At 33.1% G+C, this 17,523-nt stretch overlaps 1 protein-coding gene across 8 annotated transcripts in view; it reads left to right on the forward strand.

Annotated features, from left to right (window-relative positions):
* The window catches only part of PCLO (piccolo presynaptic cytomatrix protein), a 409,380-nt gene that overhangs the window by 299,681 nt on the left and 92,176 nt on the right, over positions 1–17,523 (forward strand). For 6 of the 8 annotated variants that reach the window (XM_019660711.1, XM_019660712.1, XM_019660710.1 and 3 more), the window contains exons 11-14: positions 9,758–9,866; positions 10,413–10,480; positions 11,853–12,067; positions 16,586–16,636. In XM_019660711.1, coding sequence (XP_019516256.1) covers positions 9,758–9,866; positions 10,413–10,480; positions 11,853–12,067; positions 16,586–16,636 — 443 coding nt within the window. Of the gene's footprint in view, positions 1–9,757; positions 9,867–10,412; positions 10,481–11,852; positions 12,068–16,585; positions 16,637–17,523 lie in introns of those variants that run through there. The other 2 variants (XM_019660715.1, XM_019660716.1) reach the window with 2 other exon arrangements.

Consider the following 17,523-nt stretch of genomic DNA (forward strand, 5'->3'; position numbering starts at 1 on the left):
GTATATAACAAACTCTGTATTTTGAGTGGAAATGTTAGGGGGTCGTCTTATACGCCCAGTCGTCTTATAGGCCGGCAAATACGGTAATCATTTTCAATCTCCCCTTCATCTACTGGTGAGAAATTCAATGGCATTCATTATATGATGTTTCCTGACCCATCAGCTCTGTGGAAATTCCCAGTGACTCTCACACATTCTAGAATACTGGGAGTTGGTCCCCTGTATACTGATCCACACCACTGAGAGAGTCATGTCCAAGCCAGCACAATTCTTCAGCTTAGGTGGCTCCCTTAACTGTGTGTGACCAAGTTTTCATCAGAGCAGTTCTGCCTATGTTCAAAGCCACAGAATAAGTGTTAACTTTTCTAATGGCACCACAAAGGATCTTTTTCTTTGAGGTAATGTCGTCTTCCCTGAATAGCGTGAGCAAGCAGGATGCTGCTCCCACTGCCTTTGAACCTCGAGCCACCATGTTTGGGGATATCGCCTCTCTAGAACTGACTCTTCACCTCCTATTTCTTTCATTCATCCTATATTCTTTCTTCCTTTTTTTTTTTAATGTAGTTAGTACTCTTAACGTGAGATCTAGGAATTTTCACAGATTTTTAAGTGTACAATGCAATATTATCTACAGGCACAGTGTTTATCAGATATCTAAAACTTATTTGTCTTGCATAACTGAAATTTTGTACAAGTTAATTAGAAACTATTTCCCCCTCCCACAGCCCCTGGCAACCTCCATTCTATCCTTTGCTTTTGAGTTTGACTATTTTAGATATCTCATGTAAATAGAATCGTGCAATATTTGTCCTGTGGCAGGATTATTTCACTTAGCATAATGTCCTCAAGGTTCATTTATGTGGTCTTATATTACAAGATTTCCTCCTTTTACAAGGCTGAATAATATTCCATTGTATGTATAAACTACATTTGCTTTATCTGTTCATCTGTCTATGCATATTTAGGTTATTTTCACAATTTGGCTTTTGTGTTTAACACTGCAGTGAACATGGGAGTGCTACTGTGTCTTCCAGTTCCTGGTTTCAATTCTTTTGGATAAATTCTTTCAGATAAATACCCAGAAATGGAATTGCTAGGTCATGTGGTAATTCCATTTTTAATTTTAAGAAACCTCATACAGTTTTCTATAGTGGCATTTCTATATTGCATTCTAACCAACAGAGTACAAGGGTTCCAATTTCTATACCTTCTGATAAATCATTGTGATTTTGATTTGCATTTCCCTGATCATTAGTTACATTGAGCAATCCTTCCTGCATTATTTTCTCTTCTAGCTTAGCATAATTTCCCATCGACGTGCCTGTAGAAATATAATATTGTCTTCATTTAGGGGAATGGAGTGGATAAAAGAGATGAGGAAGCTGATCAGGTTTCGTTCATCCCTAATTGTCATTCTTTACCCAACATAAAATGATATATCCCACAACTTTCTGTTTATTCAATAATGTCTTCAATTGGTGCAAACCGAAGTCTTCAAGTAATATTTTCATATATAATTAATATAATTTCTAAGTTATCTTTCCTTATTTTAATTAAAATGGCATTATAAATAACATATGTGTACTTCGTGACAGGGTTTACATATTTGAACACTGTCTATATCCAGGTAGTCTAGGATGCAGGTTAACTGGCATAAGTTGAATGAGTTTTCCTATTTACTGATAACAACAATTAGCTAGAATTTATATTTCTGCATTACTATTATCTAACTATATGATGTTAGAAAAGTCATGTTAACACATGATTCTTTTTTCTGACATGTATAAAAGACTAAAACTAGAGCATTATTGCCTGATTTGTAATGCATTTATAAAATAGTCATGATGTGCTTTTACAACACGTCATGTAATTTGATTCACCCAATCCTTCTTCATTCACTTTTTTATTATTGACTATTAATACTGTAAAAATGTAATAATCAATTTTCTTTACAATTATTTTTTATAATTGAAGCTAAATCTGTTTGAGATCTGTGAGTATAGAAGTCATTGATTCTAAATACTTTTGATGTACTCAGACCTAGAAAAGAAGTATGGATAAACACAGACAGTTCAGCTGTCGTCTTTGATAATTGTTATGTACTTTTTATATTCAAAATGTGAGAACTTTAAAAAATATATAAATTCATTTCATTTGAGAATTTATACATGCAAGCCACCCTTTGCTGATTTTAATTGCTTGTTCTCCACAAAAAGTGTGAGTGGAAGATGAAACATGGAAAGTGAATTGCTCAAGATCACATCCCAAATTAGTGACACTTTCAAATATAGAACCTAACTTTTCCAATTCTGAACTATTTAAAAATATATCCAAGCTGTATAACATTTCTCTAAAGAACTCTTGTCGATAGTCTGCCCAGGGAAGAAAATAGAATATGTTATCATAATATATCATAAAGTATACTTTTGCTTAACAATCTGTTTCATTTATTTTTGGCTTGAGACAACTCAATATAAGATATACAATAGTTGAAAGCAAAAAAGTAAAAAGTTATCCCATATCTCATTATATAGATATGAAAAATGTGGTAATCTTATATATATATATATATATAGTAATTATATATATATATATATATATAATTTAAATATATATTTTACTTATATTTAATGTTTAGTAGTACTGAAATTTGGAGGAATATGCATTTATAACATTTATATTAATAATTCTAATGATTTTAATTTGATACTCTGAAGAGAGTAAATTGTGCCATATCAAATATTTTTAAATGTATATTTTAATAAAGTAAAATTTTGGTATTTTAGATTGAAAATAATTTTGAGTTTAAATGGCATTAGTCGTAGGTACTTTGTCTGTGTGGCATGTAAATTTAAACCAAATTGAGAATTATACTACAGATTGGATGTTCCAACCCCTGAGTTAATCAATCCAGGAACAAATATGGCAATGCCCAGAGAAGATAAACTAGGAAGGGTAATGCCATAGGAGCCCTAGGGAGCCAAGACCAGCCAGAAGAATTTAAAAAACTGCCAGTGAGGACACTGAGAGGAAATGTGAGGAATGCAAAAAGAGAAATATTACATGACATGATTCCTGTGCTTCAAAGTTTTAGTATATATGGAAAGACAAGCTGTAGATAAGGAAAATAATTTAAAACAATATGGAAATTTCAGGATTCTAAAATATTTGTTGAATTCGTCATATAAACCTACAGCTCAAAATTGTATTTTCATCAGTTATAAACAAACAGTTGCTTTGTTTTTCATTCTGTCATAGTCATGGTGTTCTCCATATCATAAAGTAGAAATAAAATAGTGATCTAGCAAATATAATTATCCTGGAGGAGGCCAAAGATAACAGGTTAACCAATTTGCTGAAGGTCACAACAGCTAGTAAATAATCAAGCTAAATGTGAACACAATTTGAATATAGAGAAGAGAAAGTATCAATAGTCAACTCCCAGCAGCACATTGGTTCGTAAAACACATATCTGATAAACTATTTATCTTTTGAAAATAGTTCATATGGTCCTTATTTAAAGATGAGTAGATTTTAATTTTTGAATGAAATATCAGACACACACATACACACTGTTGTCGTTGAAAGCATTATTGGAATTGTTGAGTAAAATAACCAAACTGTAATAATCCATTGTACTTTTTTAAATTAGTTTCAGATGTACAAAACAGTGCATTAGTTACGCTTTTCACCCCTCACAAAGTGACAACCCTCCTCCCCCAATCTGCCGCCCCTCTACCCCCGATATCATACATATCTATTACAATTCCATTGACTCCACTCCCCACACTGTACTCCACATCCCGTGACTATATACATATTAAATTATAGTTGACATATAATATTATTCAACAGCATCTTCAGATGTACAGTGCAGTGGTCAAGCCTCTACACCATCCATGAAGTGGTCTTCCTAACAAGACATGAGTCCATCAGGCCCCCTAAAAAATATTTACAACATTATTGATTATATTCCCCAAACTGTCTTTTCTATCCCTGAGACTATATTGTAGTTACCAAATTATGTTTTCTCGCCCCTTCCCCTTCTCCCTCATCCACACCCCCATCCCATCTAGCAATCATCAGTTTTTCCTATGTTGTCTCTGAGACTATTTCTTTTTACATTATTCGTTTATTCAGTTCTTCAGATTCCACATATAAGTGAGATCATATGGTATTTGTCTTTCTCTGATTGACTTATTTCACTTAGCATAATGTTCTCTAAATCTATCCATATCGTTGCAAATGGTACGATTTCCTTCTTCTTTATAGCTGAGTAATACTCCATTGTGTAAATGTACCACAGTGTCTTAAGCCAGTCGTCTACTGATGGGCATTTTGATTATTTCCAAGTCTTGGCTATTGTAAATAGCACTGCAATGAACTAGGGGTGCATATATTTTTTCAAATTAGTGTCTTGGGTATCTCTGGATAAATACCTAACAGTGGAATTGCTGGGTCATAAGGTAGTTCTATTTCCAGCTTTTTGTTTGTACTCTTTTTTAAGCAATTCAGACTCCGTCTTCAATATACTGAAATTTAGATTATCTTCTTTCCAGTGTATCTTTAGAGACAATGCCCTAGTTAACAGAAGTTGTAGAGTCACTTTAAACTCATAACTTATTCAGATTGATCAGAGAAACAGGATTCCTTACAAGCGTCTAAGAGTGCCAATTGAGTGGGAACTGGAGAATGAGGAGGAAGGCAGGTAGATGGAGCCTGCGTCAATGGATGTAGCCTCGTTTTTATATATTTTGTATACTGAGTCTCTATTTTAAGTTTTGTTTGGATTATGGTTCCAAGAGTAAAATAATATTAATAGAAATAGTAATGACAATGATAAAAATGACATTATTATGAGATTCACGCTTCAACAAGATACTTTCCAAGCTTAAGACTTTATATTTGTAGATGAGTTTCCTTGGGAAAATATATCTGGGTTTGGAATGTCTTATCGTGATTGACGGCATCTCCTTTGACCTGAAAATAAGCAGGACACTCTTCAAATGCCATTTTTTCCAGCTTTATCAAAGAGTTCCTCCTGCCGTTCTTCTTTCCCGTTCCTTTTTTTCCCTGTCCGCCGTCCTTCTTTCTTCCCTTCCTTTCTGTCTTGTTAATGTATAAATAAGTTAAAATTGTAAAATATAAAAATAGTTATTTTTAAAAACTAATAGAAACCATGCATCTATGTGTGTATTTCTGTTATATTAACTCTGCCTAACTTGAAAATTAATAATTAGTATAACTGTTGACAATGTATTTAAACCCCTGAAACTCACTTGTAGGGTTTGTTCACCATGTAGAAAACGAGGGCAGATGACCAGTTCAGCTGAGGCTTTGCAGCTGCTGCTAATTTGTAGGGACACATTAGAGTGGATGTCCAAATTTAGTAAATTAGTCTATAGAGCCATCGTTAATAATATCAATGGAGAAAAGGTGTAAAACAAGACATGTGAATAATATATATATTTTTTTTTAATTAAGTTTTGTTTTTCTTTACCCCAGCTGCATCAGGTTCTCATTTTATAGTACACCAGCCTTATTGGTTCATGTAAGGGGACTTCTCGTGTGTGTGTGTGTGTGTGTGTGTGTGTGTGTGTGTGTGTGTGTGTGTGTGTAGATTTTTTGTTTGTAGATTCATTTATTTATTCATTTATTTTCTTTTATCTCATTTTATTTTCCCATTCCCTTCTTCCCTTCCATGAGCAACTATTATAATGTATGTGATGTCTGTTATTTATTTGTAAAATATATAATATTGATATGTGAATATCATTTTAATGTACATAAGTGTAATTGCCCTATAGAGCAGATCCTCTTTTGTCACTTGTTTTTACTTGCAAATGACTTTAAGATGGATTCACCTTTTGGTGTTCACACCAGGCATGGTCTGTTTCCTGCAGACTCTGTGGAGTGTTTCCATTGTGAGCAATCAGTACATTCTCACTGCCTGTTTCTTCTGATACTGCCAGCTCCCCATAAGCAGATACTCAAGGAGGAGACTTCTGGGCCATCGAGTGCAATTTAACAATGTTCTGCCACATTGCTCTCCAGAATGCTTGCACTTATCTACATTCCCATTAAAATAATTACATGTTTATAAATTGTAAATAAGCAGTTTTATTTTTCATACTGATATAGTCATAGTATTCTCACTGAACAACCATCCAACACATATAATATCCCTTGAAGTCAAGATCCCCTAATCACACATCCTGGTCAACGTATGATACTATCTTCCTAACATTTTGCAAAATGATGAGTATTTATTAACTCATTCATTTTCATTAGTGCTTTAATTTGTACTTTCTAATCACTAATGAGTCTGGGGTTTTCTTCATATACTTTATTATTATTATTATTGGGGAATAACCATTGTCATTGGTTACACATTGCTTTCATGCTACAATGGCATAGTGACTCTTTTTAAGGAGGGCACAGCTCACAGTGGCCCATGTGGGGATCGAACCAGCAACCTGGTGTTATCAGCACCACGCTCTCACCAACTGAGCTAACGGGTCACCCCTTCATATACTTATAGCACTTCTGAATTTCCTTTTTTTTTTAAATCATCTTCATTTTACTAATTCCCAAGATATTTCTATTTTATTTCTATTGGGTTGTTGGAAAAGGCATGACGTATTTTGTCTATGTTTTTCATTGCAAAAATGTGTCATGACTTTTCCAACAACCCAATAGAATATCATTTTTATTAATTTGTATAAAAGCACAAAATATTATGATAGCTTATAACAGCACAAAGGTGGTGATGATTACAAAGGTGATGAATTGTATATTGCCTGCCAATACTAAGGGCTGGGGGGAAAAAAAGGTCTGTGAGATAAATAAATAAATAAGTAAAAGTCATAAGCTTTTGTGTGACATATATTAGAAAGTACAGTAACCTTTAAGATTTTGATGGTTAACTAAATAATTTTAATCCATAGATGTTTTTGAAGTAATGGTAAATATAGACAAAGAAATAACATACTCAAATTTTTGTATTATAAAAATAAGAAGAGCTAGTGCTAGTTTGAGAAGAATGCAAAATTAAGTAATCCCCAAAGTTATAAAAAACCCATTTGAGAACATTTTATGTTGATTGTTTTTTTTAATTCAAAAATTATCTGGTTATTGTCCTTTTTTTGGTTTTTAATAAACTATCAAGTATAAGATTTTGAGCAGAAAGTCCTATCATCACTGGTGCACATTAAGCAAAAATACAGATTATCTTAGTTTTCCTTTTAGAAGCCATTAGAATAGGCACTTTCTAGGGATATAATTGAAGAATCAGCTGTATAATCTCAAACTTGAACAATTGATTAACAAACATGTTGATATACATGTTGAGAATATAAATATTTGCTCATAATGCTAAAAATAGATTTAACCATTTATATGTATTTATACTATCTTCCAGGAAATATTTCTTAAGTAAAGTCAGAGTAAAAAGTTATCTGAAGTTTGAATGTGCTTACATTTAAATCAATTAAGTGATAAAATACTATTTTAGTGAACTTCCATGTTGTACGATCATTTTTAACAAATTTTTGCACGTGTTTTAAAAGTTTATAGAATTTTACAATTAACATATTTTTCAAAACTACTGTATTTGAAATCACATGCTAATTCTCACAACTACTAAAACCATCTTATGAATTAATAAGGAATGATTTATATATTCATTTTGTTATTTTAGTGTGATTCTTATAGGATTTTAGGAAGTTGGAGAAGCAATGGAAAGGGGAGGTGTTTTTAAATGACTATGTTCAAGTAGTTATATTCCCTATAGTATCTGATACTCACCATTGAAACCAGGAATAATAGGATAAAAGAACTGGCAGAATCATTTGAACTAAAGCACTGCATCAATTCTGGTGGGAAATTGACTGAAGGGAAAAGTTTGGCTGGTGTGTCATGGGACAGAGCAGATCATGTAGGTCATGACATCATGTACATATCTAGACAAGACCCTCATTATCTGTATATATTTTTTCAGCAATGTTATTAATTCTAAACAATTTTCCTTTTTATGACTAGAATCAGTTCTCATTTCACTGGATAGTTATCTTTTGTAAATTTGTTCCTTTATTTTGTGATGTGAAAAATGAACAGATAAATCCAGCAGAAGCATCATGAAGATTATGTAGCTATTTCTTTTCATAGAACATGCTCCTGCAGAAAAATGACAATGCAATTTATGGATTATAATACCGTTAATTTGTTTCCATTCAAAACCATCTGTTCATAAATGTACTCTTTCTCCTGAGTGAAAGAAAAAAAGTGTGTTTTTCAGTGTGCTTTTTGTCTTTCAGTACTAAAATTCTCTTTAGTGGTGTTTCCACTGTATTTTATGTAATTTTCTCATTTTATGTGTACAACAGCCTGGGATTGTTGAAATAAGCCTAAGGCCCCTCTGAAGATAAAGTTTTCTTGGAGTAAGTTGTAGAAAAGTCATTCTTGTTTGTGTTATTGTGGGCATTTTTATGAACTTCTTTTGCCATTTCACTATAGTAAAAGCATTGACCTTATTTGTTTGCAACTGGTAATATTCCCTTCAATGTATATTGAAATCATTAAGACTTTGGAAGACTCAATTGCATCATGTTAAGAATTTCACATTGAAACCAATTTTGAGCAATAGGGAAGTTCACATAAGTACCTGTGAAACTCATTGAAAACCTAATTGTTCAAGTATTTTATTTAATTTTAACCTAGTATGGCTTACATATATTTTTCTCAGGTAAAGCTGGTAGAATTCACAAATATTTGGGCACTATAGCTTTAAGTGGTTTCATCTAATTTATACCCCACAAACATAACCACATAGTAGGACCATCTGATCTGTGTCAAATATTTGTCTCCAAATTATTTTGACAGCTCACACGTATAAAATAGACCCAAGAAACTAAATGTAAAATATTGAAATATTAATTATTTTACCACTTTTTGTATAAAAACTGTCTTTCTAAGTAGAGAGGAAACATGAAATGCCCTGCAACAAGCACAGCAACATAATTTACAGTACCCAGTGCAAAATGAAAATGTAGGGCTATTTGTACAAAGATTATAAAGAATTTCAAGATAGCAACAGCAAACAAAGCATTGAGCCACGCATGGGAGCCTTCTGAGCACAGGTAAGGAGCTCACAGGCCACACACACACCCACGAAGATGCCCTCTCTATACATTCCTACTGCTTCTACTCAGGAATGCCTTGCATGCAATGAAGAAAAGACACAACGTGGAAATCTGTTTTATTTGAGCAAAGTTGAAGCTTTAACAGTTTCTTATGGGAGCTTCACAATAAAATCCCCATGACTTTTTTCTGCCACTCCCATTCCACCACAAAATATGGAAGTTTACACTCTTCTAGTAGCTTGTTCTCCATGGAAAATTTATATTGGTGGCTGTGATTATTTTGTATACTACACAAAATTGATCTAAACAACATATATTCAATAATGTTTTTCTTTATAGCAATGTGAACAAAATGCATGTGTTTGATATTTAATAGATTTCAAAAGAAAACTTTTGCATGTGGTATTAGATACATGGTACGTGTTCAGGTAGGTTGATAAAAATCAAACTACATATGGTTTGGGTATTAATGTTTCAGAAAACTTTGAACTGATGTCCTCTGAAATGGTGTGCTGAGTTGGTTTTCAATGCAGAGCAATGTCTTCTATGCCCTATGAACCCAGACTATAAATAGCACACATTTTTTTAAAATGTTATACTTGAATTTGTATTTTTAGGGATGCAAGTATTGGAATGGAATGGAGTTCCTTTAACTTCTAAAACATATGAAGAAGTACAGAGTATCATTAATCAACAAAGTGGGGAAGCAGAAATATGTGTAAGACTGTGAGTTTTTCCCCATCTTTTTGTTTCCATTTTTTGGCTATTCATGGCTCTTTTAATTTAAAATTGTTAAGGTGGAACCTTTGCCAGTCAGCAAGATTTTCTGTATTTAAAAAATAAACTGAATACAAGTTTTATAGATTTCTTGTGTTCAGAATCAAAGTCTAAAGCATAGAAAGAATTCAGCTAATTTTGTTTCTGATTACTATCAATACCACTCCCCTTTCATGCTTTTATTGAAACATGCTTCATTTAAAAGAAAGCCTAAACCCATTTAGATTTCATGGATGTGTATAGTGTTTCAAAATAAACTTACATTTAATTCATAAAGATTTCACCTTAAATAATCATTTTTATCAGCTGACTTTTAACAGCATTGCAAGAATATATTTGGTTAGAAGGGTTAGCATGCTTTGAAATTGCTTTATATCATTAACCACTTCTCATTTACCTACTGAAAAAATTACTCAGGGTAGTTGGGGAAAAGGGCCTTTCGTCTCAGGCTTTCTCAATGTTTTTCTTAATTCTTTTGTTTGCTTTAATTTTTAGGGACCTCAATATGCTCTCAGACTCTGAAAATCCCCAGCACCTGGAACTTCATGAACCCCCAAAAGCTGGTAGGTGAAAGTACCCTGTTTTCAACAGTGGGTAAAAATACAGATATAGAAGCACAGATGCTCCTCTACTTAGGAGGAGATTACATCTCAGTATTAACCTATTGCAAGTTAAAAATCTTGTAAGTCAAAGATGCATTTAATATACCTAATTTACCAAACAGAATAGCTTAGCCTAGCTTACATTAAATGTTCTCCGAACACATACATTAGCCTAGAGTTGGGCAGAATCATCTAACACAAAGCCTATTTGATAATAAAGTGTTGAATATATCATGCAATTAATTATGCATACCACTTTCCCACCATCGTAAATTTGAAAAATTATAAGTTGAACTATCTTAAGTTGGGAACCATCTGTAGTTATAGAGACAGATATACCTGTAGATGAAGATATAGGCATACGAGTAAACATAGATATAGGCAAAAATAAAGTTATAGTCTGATAGGTATTTATATATTTAAGTAATCATAAACAAAAACACAAGCATGGTAGCTACTTTTTTAGCATTCTGCGGAAACATATTTGCATGTTAAACCCATTAAAGAAATTCATATGAAATTCTAGCTGTGTGATTTCACATTTTTAATTCTTTAAAAGTAAATTCATCCCGTCAAAGTAATCCATGGAGCCATTTATTTTTGGACTTATATGATTTTTAGATAACACTTGGTTCTTTTTACTATAACTGGGTTTTGGAACATTTATTCCTGAACCTTTTGATTGCATTTTTATAATAAATAAAAATCAATATGGAATTTCGTAAGTACATAATGAAAAGATTTGACTTTCTTAGATAACAAATATAGTCAATAAATTTAGATCAATTGTGAGATTAAAAAAATGTAACTTAGTCCTTTGTTTAAGAAATCTGTATTGAGCACTTCCTATGCTACAGCCAGCCTTCTAAAAGTCTGGGTTATTGCACTAAATAGAACAGACTAAGGCCTGGAGAAACCTTCATACATCAGTAAAGGTAAATATACTGTGTGAAATTCCCCCTCTTAGAAAAAGGTATATGTAAGATTTAGAGAAAGAAAAAGAACTAATTATACAAACTAAATTCCAGTGAATAAAATAGAATGTTTTATCTTCATACAATGCTTTATATAAAACACTGAAAACCTTTTTCTGAAGATGTAATACAAACCTCAGTTTCCCTCTGTCACTCAGCATTCTTTCACTCTTCTCTGAGCCTTGTAGACTCCTTTAGAAATAAATACATAAAGGTACAATTATGTTTCTTTATTTATTTTAACTTAGCTTGTTTTGTAAGTAATATTTTGACTTGGCCATCTGGAGCTCCAATCCGTTTCATGGTATTAAGTACCTATGTAACTGAGAAATGTGTAAAGCCATTTCATTTTGTTGTAGTGGATAAGGCGAAGTCCCCAGGGGTGGATCCGAAGCAGTTGGCGGCCGAGCTCCAGAAGGTTTCGCTACAGCAGTCCCCACTGGTCCTGTCATCTGTCGTTGAAAAAGGATCTCACATCCATTCCGGTCCTACATCTGCAGGGTCCAGTTCTGTCCCCAGCCCCGGGCAGCCAGGGTCTCCCTTGGTGAGCAAAAAGAAACACAGCAGCAGCAAGGTGAGAAGCGTCTGATGGAACCTCGGAGTTGTTTATTTTCTAGCTCGTTGTTTAGACTAGGCGATCGGAAATACAATACCATTTTCTAAAGTATTCCTGAGATTTTTCATGTCCTAATAATCTATTGAAGTCCCCCCCACCCAAAAAATAACAACACATTTTTCCACTTCTGAGTATATAACGGATTCAAGACGTATCAAGGTGACATATTTCTACATCTCTTAAATTGTTTTACCAGACAAATGTGTCTGATGTTTCTTAATTCCTGGTGTGTTCTTTTTTTCTTTATTTTTGTTGCATAAATTTGAGCCTCTTTGTTGTATCAAATATTAGCTTCACATCTTTTTGGAAATGCAAGATATATATTAAGTTAGATTTTGTAACTTAAAGGTAAAAGGGACACAGATATAGAGAATTAAGGATAATAAACAAGGAAAACAAGTATGCCATTTTGAATTTTAACCCTAATTCCATACTAATAAATTTCTCTTGATGCAAATCTTTATTTGGAGCGAATATTTCTCACACTATTATTTCAAAGTTACTGGAGAATGAAAAGAAAACATAGAAATAAGTGTTTTACTTTATAAAAGCAGATGAAAATGTAGACTGTTTGCAACTTTTACCTCATGGATTCATTGTTAATAGAGAAACTTTCCTCATAGTCAATAAATGCATTAGGAAAACATTATTTTGTTAAAATATGTGTAAAGGCTTTTTTTTATGTAGTGAGATATATGGGAGCGACAGGCTATTCTTGGATGAATTGACTGGACCTCAGAACACAGTTTGTTTTACTAAGTATAAAAAAACACAGCAGGTGTCACCAAAAATCCCTTTTATTCCGAAGCCAACATCAAAGGTAGGATGATTTTAATCACTGCATCATAAAATGACTTACTCCAAACTAAATATAGCAAGGGTTATGAAGATAATTCAAGGATAGTTAGACTCATTTTCCAAATAAATTGTAACACAACTATATTTTATAACATGCAATTATGTATTAACTTTGAAAAATTACTTCATGGAGGCTCCCTGTTTCCTGAGTTACAAACTGCTATTTCTTTTCTTCACATAAAAGATAATTTATTTCTCAATATCACCACGTACACCTAAACATGTGACAAAATCCGCTGGCAAATTTTCCAAAGCAAGCATATTATAGTTCTGCAGCTTTGTCATCCTGATATTTTTTTATTTCACCAGTTGACATCACCATCCTCTCAAAAAATTTAGAAAAATTTAAGAGCACTATTGCCTCTTTTTTCCTCCTTATTCACCTTGTCTAATTAGTCACTGAATTCTAATCCTCTGAATTCTAATTTTCTGATAAGTCTCTAGTAATATTCTCTCTTCTCTGAACTTACCAATTTCCTTTAGCAAAGCATTATTATTATTATTTACCAAACATCATTGCACTCACTACTGCTAATTGCTCTCACCAGTCTCTCTTCCTTCCTCTTAAACTATCCTCAAACTATCTGACCTGTGATACAGTGATCTGATTGGATCACCATCCTGTTTAAAAGGCATCCCTGCTACCTGGAACATTGGCCCCACCTCTGCCTAGGACCCTATCCTGCTCATTGTAAAAGGGCCTGGTCAGCGGTTCTCCTTGGGAGATTTTAACAGTAAGCATAATGTTGTCATATCTTTACAGTAGCCTTGCTAATAAGTACTCTATTTATTAGGCTTTCCAACTCATTCCTACTTTCCACCGACATTTTTGGATACCACTTCAGTGTTAGGGGTCGTACTGGGTACCCAAGATACAAAGATGGATAAAATCCCTTCCCTGCAAACTATGTAGACCAGTGTTTTTGAGGTATGCTCGCAGTCCACCAGCATCAGCACCATATAGAAACTTATTAAAAATACAAGTACTTGATCCCACCCTAGGCCTTCTGAATCAGTAGCTCCAGGGATGGCACCAAGCAACTTGGCTTTTACTAAGTTCTCCAAGTGGGTGTGAATCCCCTTGAAGTTTCAGAAGTGCTGATCTTATTACAGATGAAGATGATATGTGAACAAGTTCAATGAAGGCATAATGTTGGAAGTCACTAAGGAGCGTAGAGAAGGCGCTTAGTAGGATGGGGTTAGGAAAGCTGGTGTTCAGCTAATGAACCAATTTGGTAAAGGGAGACAAGGAGTCAACATTCCAAGCAAAGAGTATAACAAGAAAAAACTCATCAACAGAAAATTCCATGCCTAACGCACAGGTGTACAAATGATCTACAGGTAAAGGAATAAAGGAAAAGCCTAGATGGTTGTAAATTGGAGGACATTATATGCCATATCTGACTTTACACTACAATCTCCAGGAAATGAAGAGCCAGTGACAAGTTTTAGACAAAAAAAAAATGAAATAAGAATAATAGGAAGGCTTTTCTTTGAAGTCTTTCCATTTTCTAATCATTCCCTAAAGTCAGAAGTTATCCTTCCTTCCTTCTTCCCTCCCTCCAAAGTGCACATTTTATGCATCTATTAAGGCAATTTATATCTTGATCATAGTTACTTGCTCACGTACTTATCCCCCCAATTGGGCTGCAAACTCCTAAGAACCAATAACCATTTCTTATTTTCTCTATAGCCTCCTATGCACATAGTAGAGTGGCTTGCACAGAATAGTAACAAAATAAATACTGTGAATTAAAACATCAGTAATAATATGGGGGTACAAAATTGGATTTTTTGTAATATGTTAACTTTAGAGGAAATGATTAGAATATGAAACAGGTATTGGAGGACAAACATCAAGGAAATTACATTGACAGATTTTATGGTAAGTGGTATTATTGTCTATGCCAAGAATGTGGCCTATGTAGTTTTTACAGTATTTTTGCTAAAATAAAAAGTTATGGAGTTACACTGTCCATAACGGTAGCTGTTAGCCACATGTGACAACTGAGCACTTGAAATGTGACTAGTCCTCATTGAGATATGTGGTATATGTGAATTACATGCCAAATTTTGATGACTTAATATGAAAAAAGGAATGTAAAGTATCTCATTAAAACTTTATATTGATTTCATGGTGAAATGATATTTTTAATAAATGGGGCTAAATAGGCTATTATTACAAATTAATCTTACCAGCTTATTTATACATTTTTAATGTGACTACTAGAATATTTAAAATTAACCTATGTGACTCACATTCTATTCCATGGACAGAGATGGTATAGAGATTACTTAACTCTTAGTAGTAGTAACAGCAATAATCAAATCTGATTATTTTGTGATATATTGGGTTGTCAGAAAGTCACGATGCATTTTTGCAATGAAAAACAGAAAAAATACATCATGACTTTTTCCGACAACCCAATATATATATATAGGTATATTATATGTACATTCTTAATTAGACTCAGTTTGCTTTTCTTGAAATTTAAATATTAACATTAGTAAGTATTATAATTTTTCAATAACTAACAGTTTATCCTTTGCAGCCAGAAAATAGTGTCAGTGTTAATAAGTGGCCATTCTTATAAATGAGCTGAACAACTGAAGGATATATGGCTTAGAAAATGTAACCCCCACCCCATAGCTTTGCCAATGATTGCATTATTTTTTTATTCTCTCGGTTATTTCACAGAATAAGACCTGGAATAGAGCTGTCTTCTTTTGATTGCTCTCATTTCTAGGATAAAAACCTAAAGGAAAATGTAGCAGAACAAGTATATCCACCTAAGTATCATGGGTCTTTCCTTTTCTGGTTAATTATTAAAACAAGATCAATATATGTACATTTGTAGTCTGGCAAGCTGACCTCCATTTTAGTAAATATCTCCCTCTATTGATTCCACGTTGCCTGAATTCTGTTATAGCTCTGGGGTCAGGGACATCATCTCTCCTTTTGGACAAATATTCCATCAAAATGTTACAAGTCAGCAATCAGTCATTTCTTTAGCAGTATAAATCAATTTACCAGATCACCTTCCTAACTATTTCTAAGGCTTTACTAGCATAAGGAAAATATTAAGAAAATAAGAACTAGAGAATAGGATGGAATTATAATTAAAAATAAAATATCAGGAAGTGATTGCCTGAGTAATTCACTCTAGACGAGAGCAGGAAGGGGCTGAGCACCCAAAAAGAAAGTACAAAGATGGACTGTCATAATTTCTGTCTCCCAGGCAGCAGTTGTATAAAAATAATTATCTTTTTCATTTCTCTATAGATCTGTGAATCCTGTAAATACTTAAATTTGAGTACTTTAAATCAAAAGTGTTTATTTTCTTTAGTAATTGAAAATGCATTACTGCAGGTAGGAAATAATAGCTTCAAAACAGGCTTAACAAAATGAAAGGTAGATTTATGAATCTATAAAATTAAATTTGTATTGAGAAGTATTCATACAAGCAGACAGAATAATCTGAAGCAGCCAAATGAATGAAATATATTTTCCAGGCAGTGTGTTCTGACCAATTGGAAATTAATTTCAGAAGGAAATTGAACAGGTAAATTCTGTGAAGGGTTTATCCATTAATATGGTGTATGTTTTCAATATTACAGCCTACTGATGCAACAAAGGTGGTCTCTCATCCAATTACGGGGGAAATTCAGGTATGAAAGGCTTTGTTGTTGTTTTTTAAATCACCATTATACCATTTTTGTGTTTGTTTGTTTTTTTTTCCCTTGGGCTATTGCAGTTGTAAACACTGTTAAAACCTTTTCTGTTTTATAACACATAGACCTGCCAAGGAAATTTTCGATTTCATAAAATAGTATTTTAATACAAATATATGTTTTATGAAATATAATATCCATGGAATTCTATACTTTGAAATCTGACTAATACCTTATTAGTATCAATATGTTTTATGTCTCAGTTACTTTATACTTGTTGAATGTATTTCAAACAATACAGATTTCCCTTGAAATTTGAAGGTTCCTCTTGAAGAGTTTCATGAGCCTAATGCTATCCTCATTTCTTCCTGTGATAAACAGTTGTTAAATAATTGCTGAACAATTCTTATAGAGCTGTGTTTTTCATACTGGAGGTCATAACCATTTGTAATTTATAAAATCAGTTTAGGGGATTTTGACCAGGAAAATTAAAGAAAAATAGTGCACTCTTTTTCAGCCCTGTGTATGAGTGTTTCTGTGTTTGTGTATTATATTGTAATATGTATTTGTTACTGTGGGTTATAGTAAAAAAAAATATTAGAAAAACTATGCTTTCAATGATACCAAAAAGTAACTTAGGGTCGATAAAAAATTCCACGTAGAAAGAATTAACACAATATAAAATAATAACTATTTGAAGATACTAAGTTTCAGACAAGGGAATGAGAACATTAGTAAGTCTTAGCTGCATCTCCAACACATTCTAGACGAAATTTTGTGAAAGACTTCACAAAGCATGGCAGAGATTGGAACTAATTTGAGGATAAGCATAGAGAAAGAGAAGTGTGTTCCTGCGGGGGGAGGGGGGGGCGGGGGGGGATAGT

This window comes from Hipposideros armiger, unplaced genomic scaffold (genome assembly GCF_001890085.2).
Source record: "Hipposideros armiger isolate ML-2016 unplaced genomic scaffold, ASM189008v1 scaffold_326, whole genome shotgun sequence".
Lineage (NCBI taxonomy): Eukaryota > Metazoa > Chordata > Mammalia > Chiroptera > Hipposideridae > Hipposideros > Hipposideros armiger.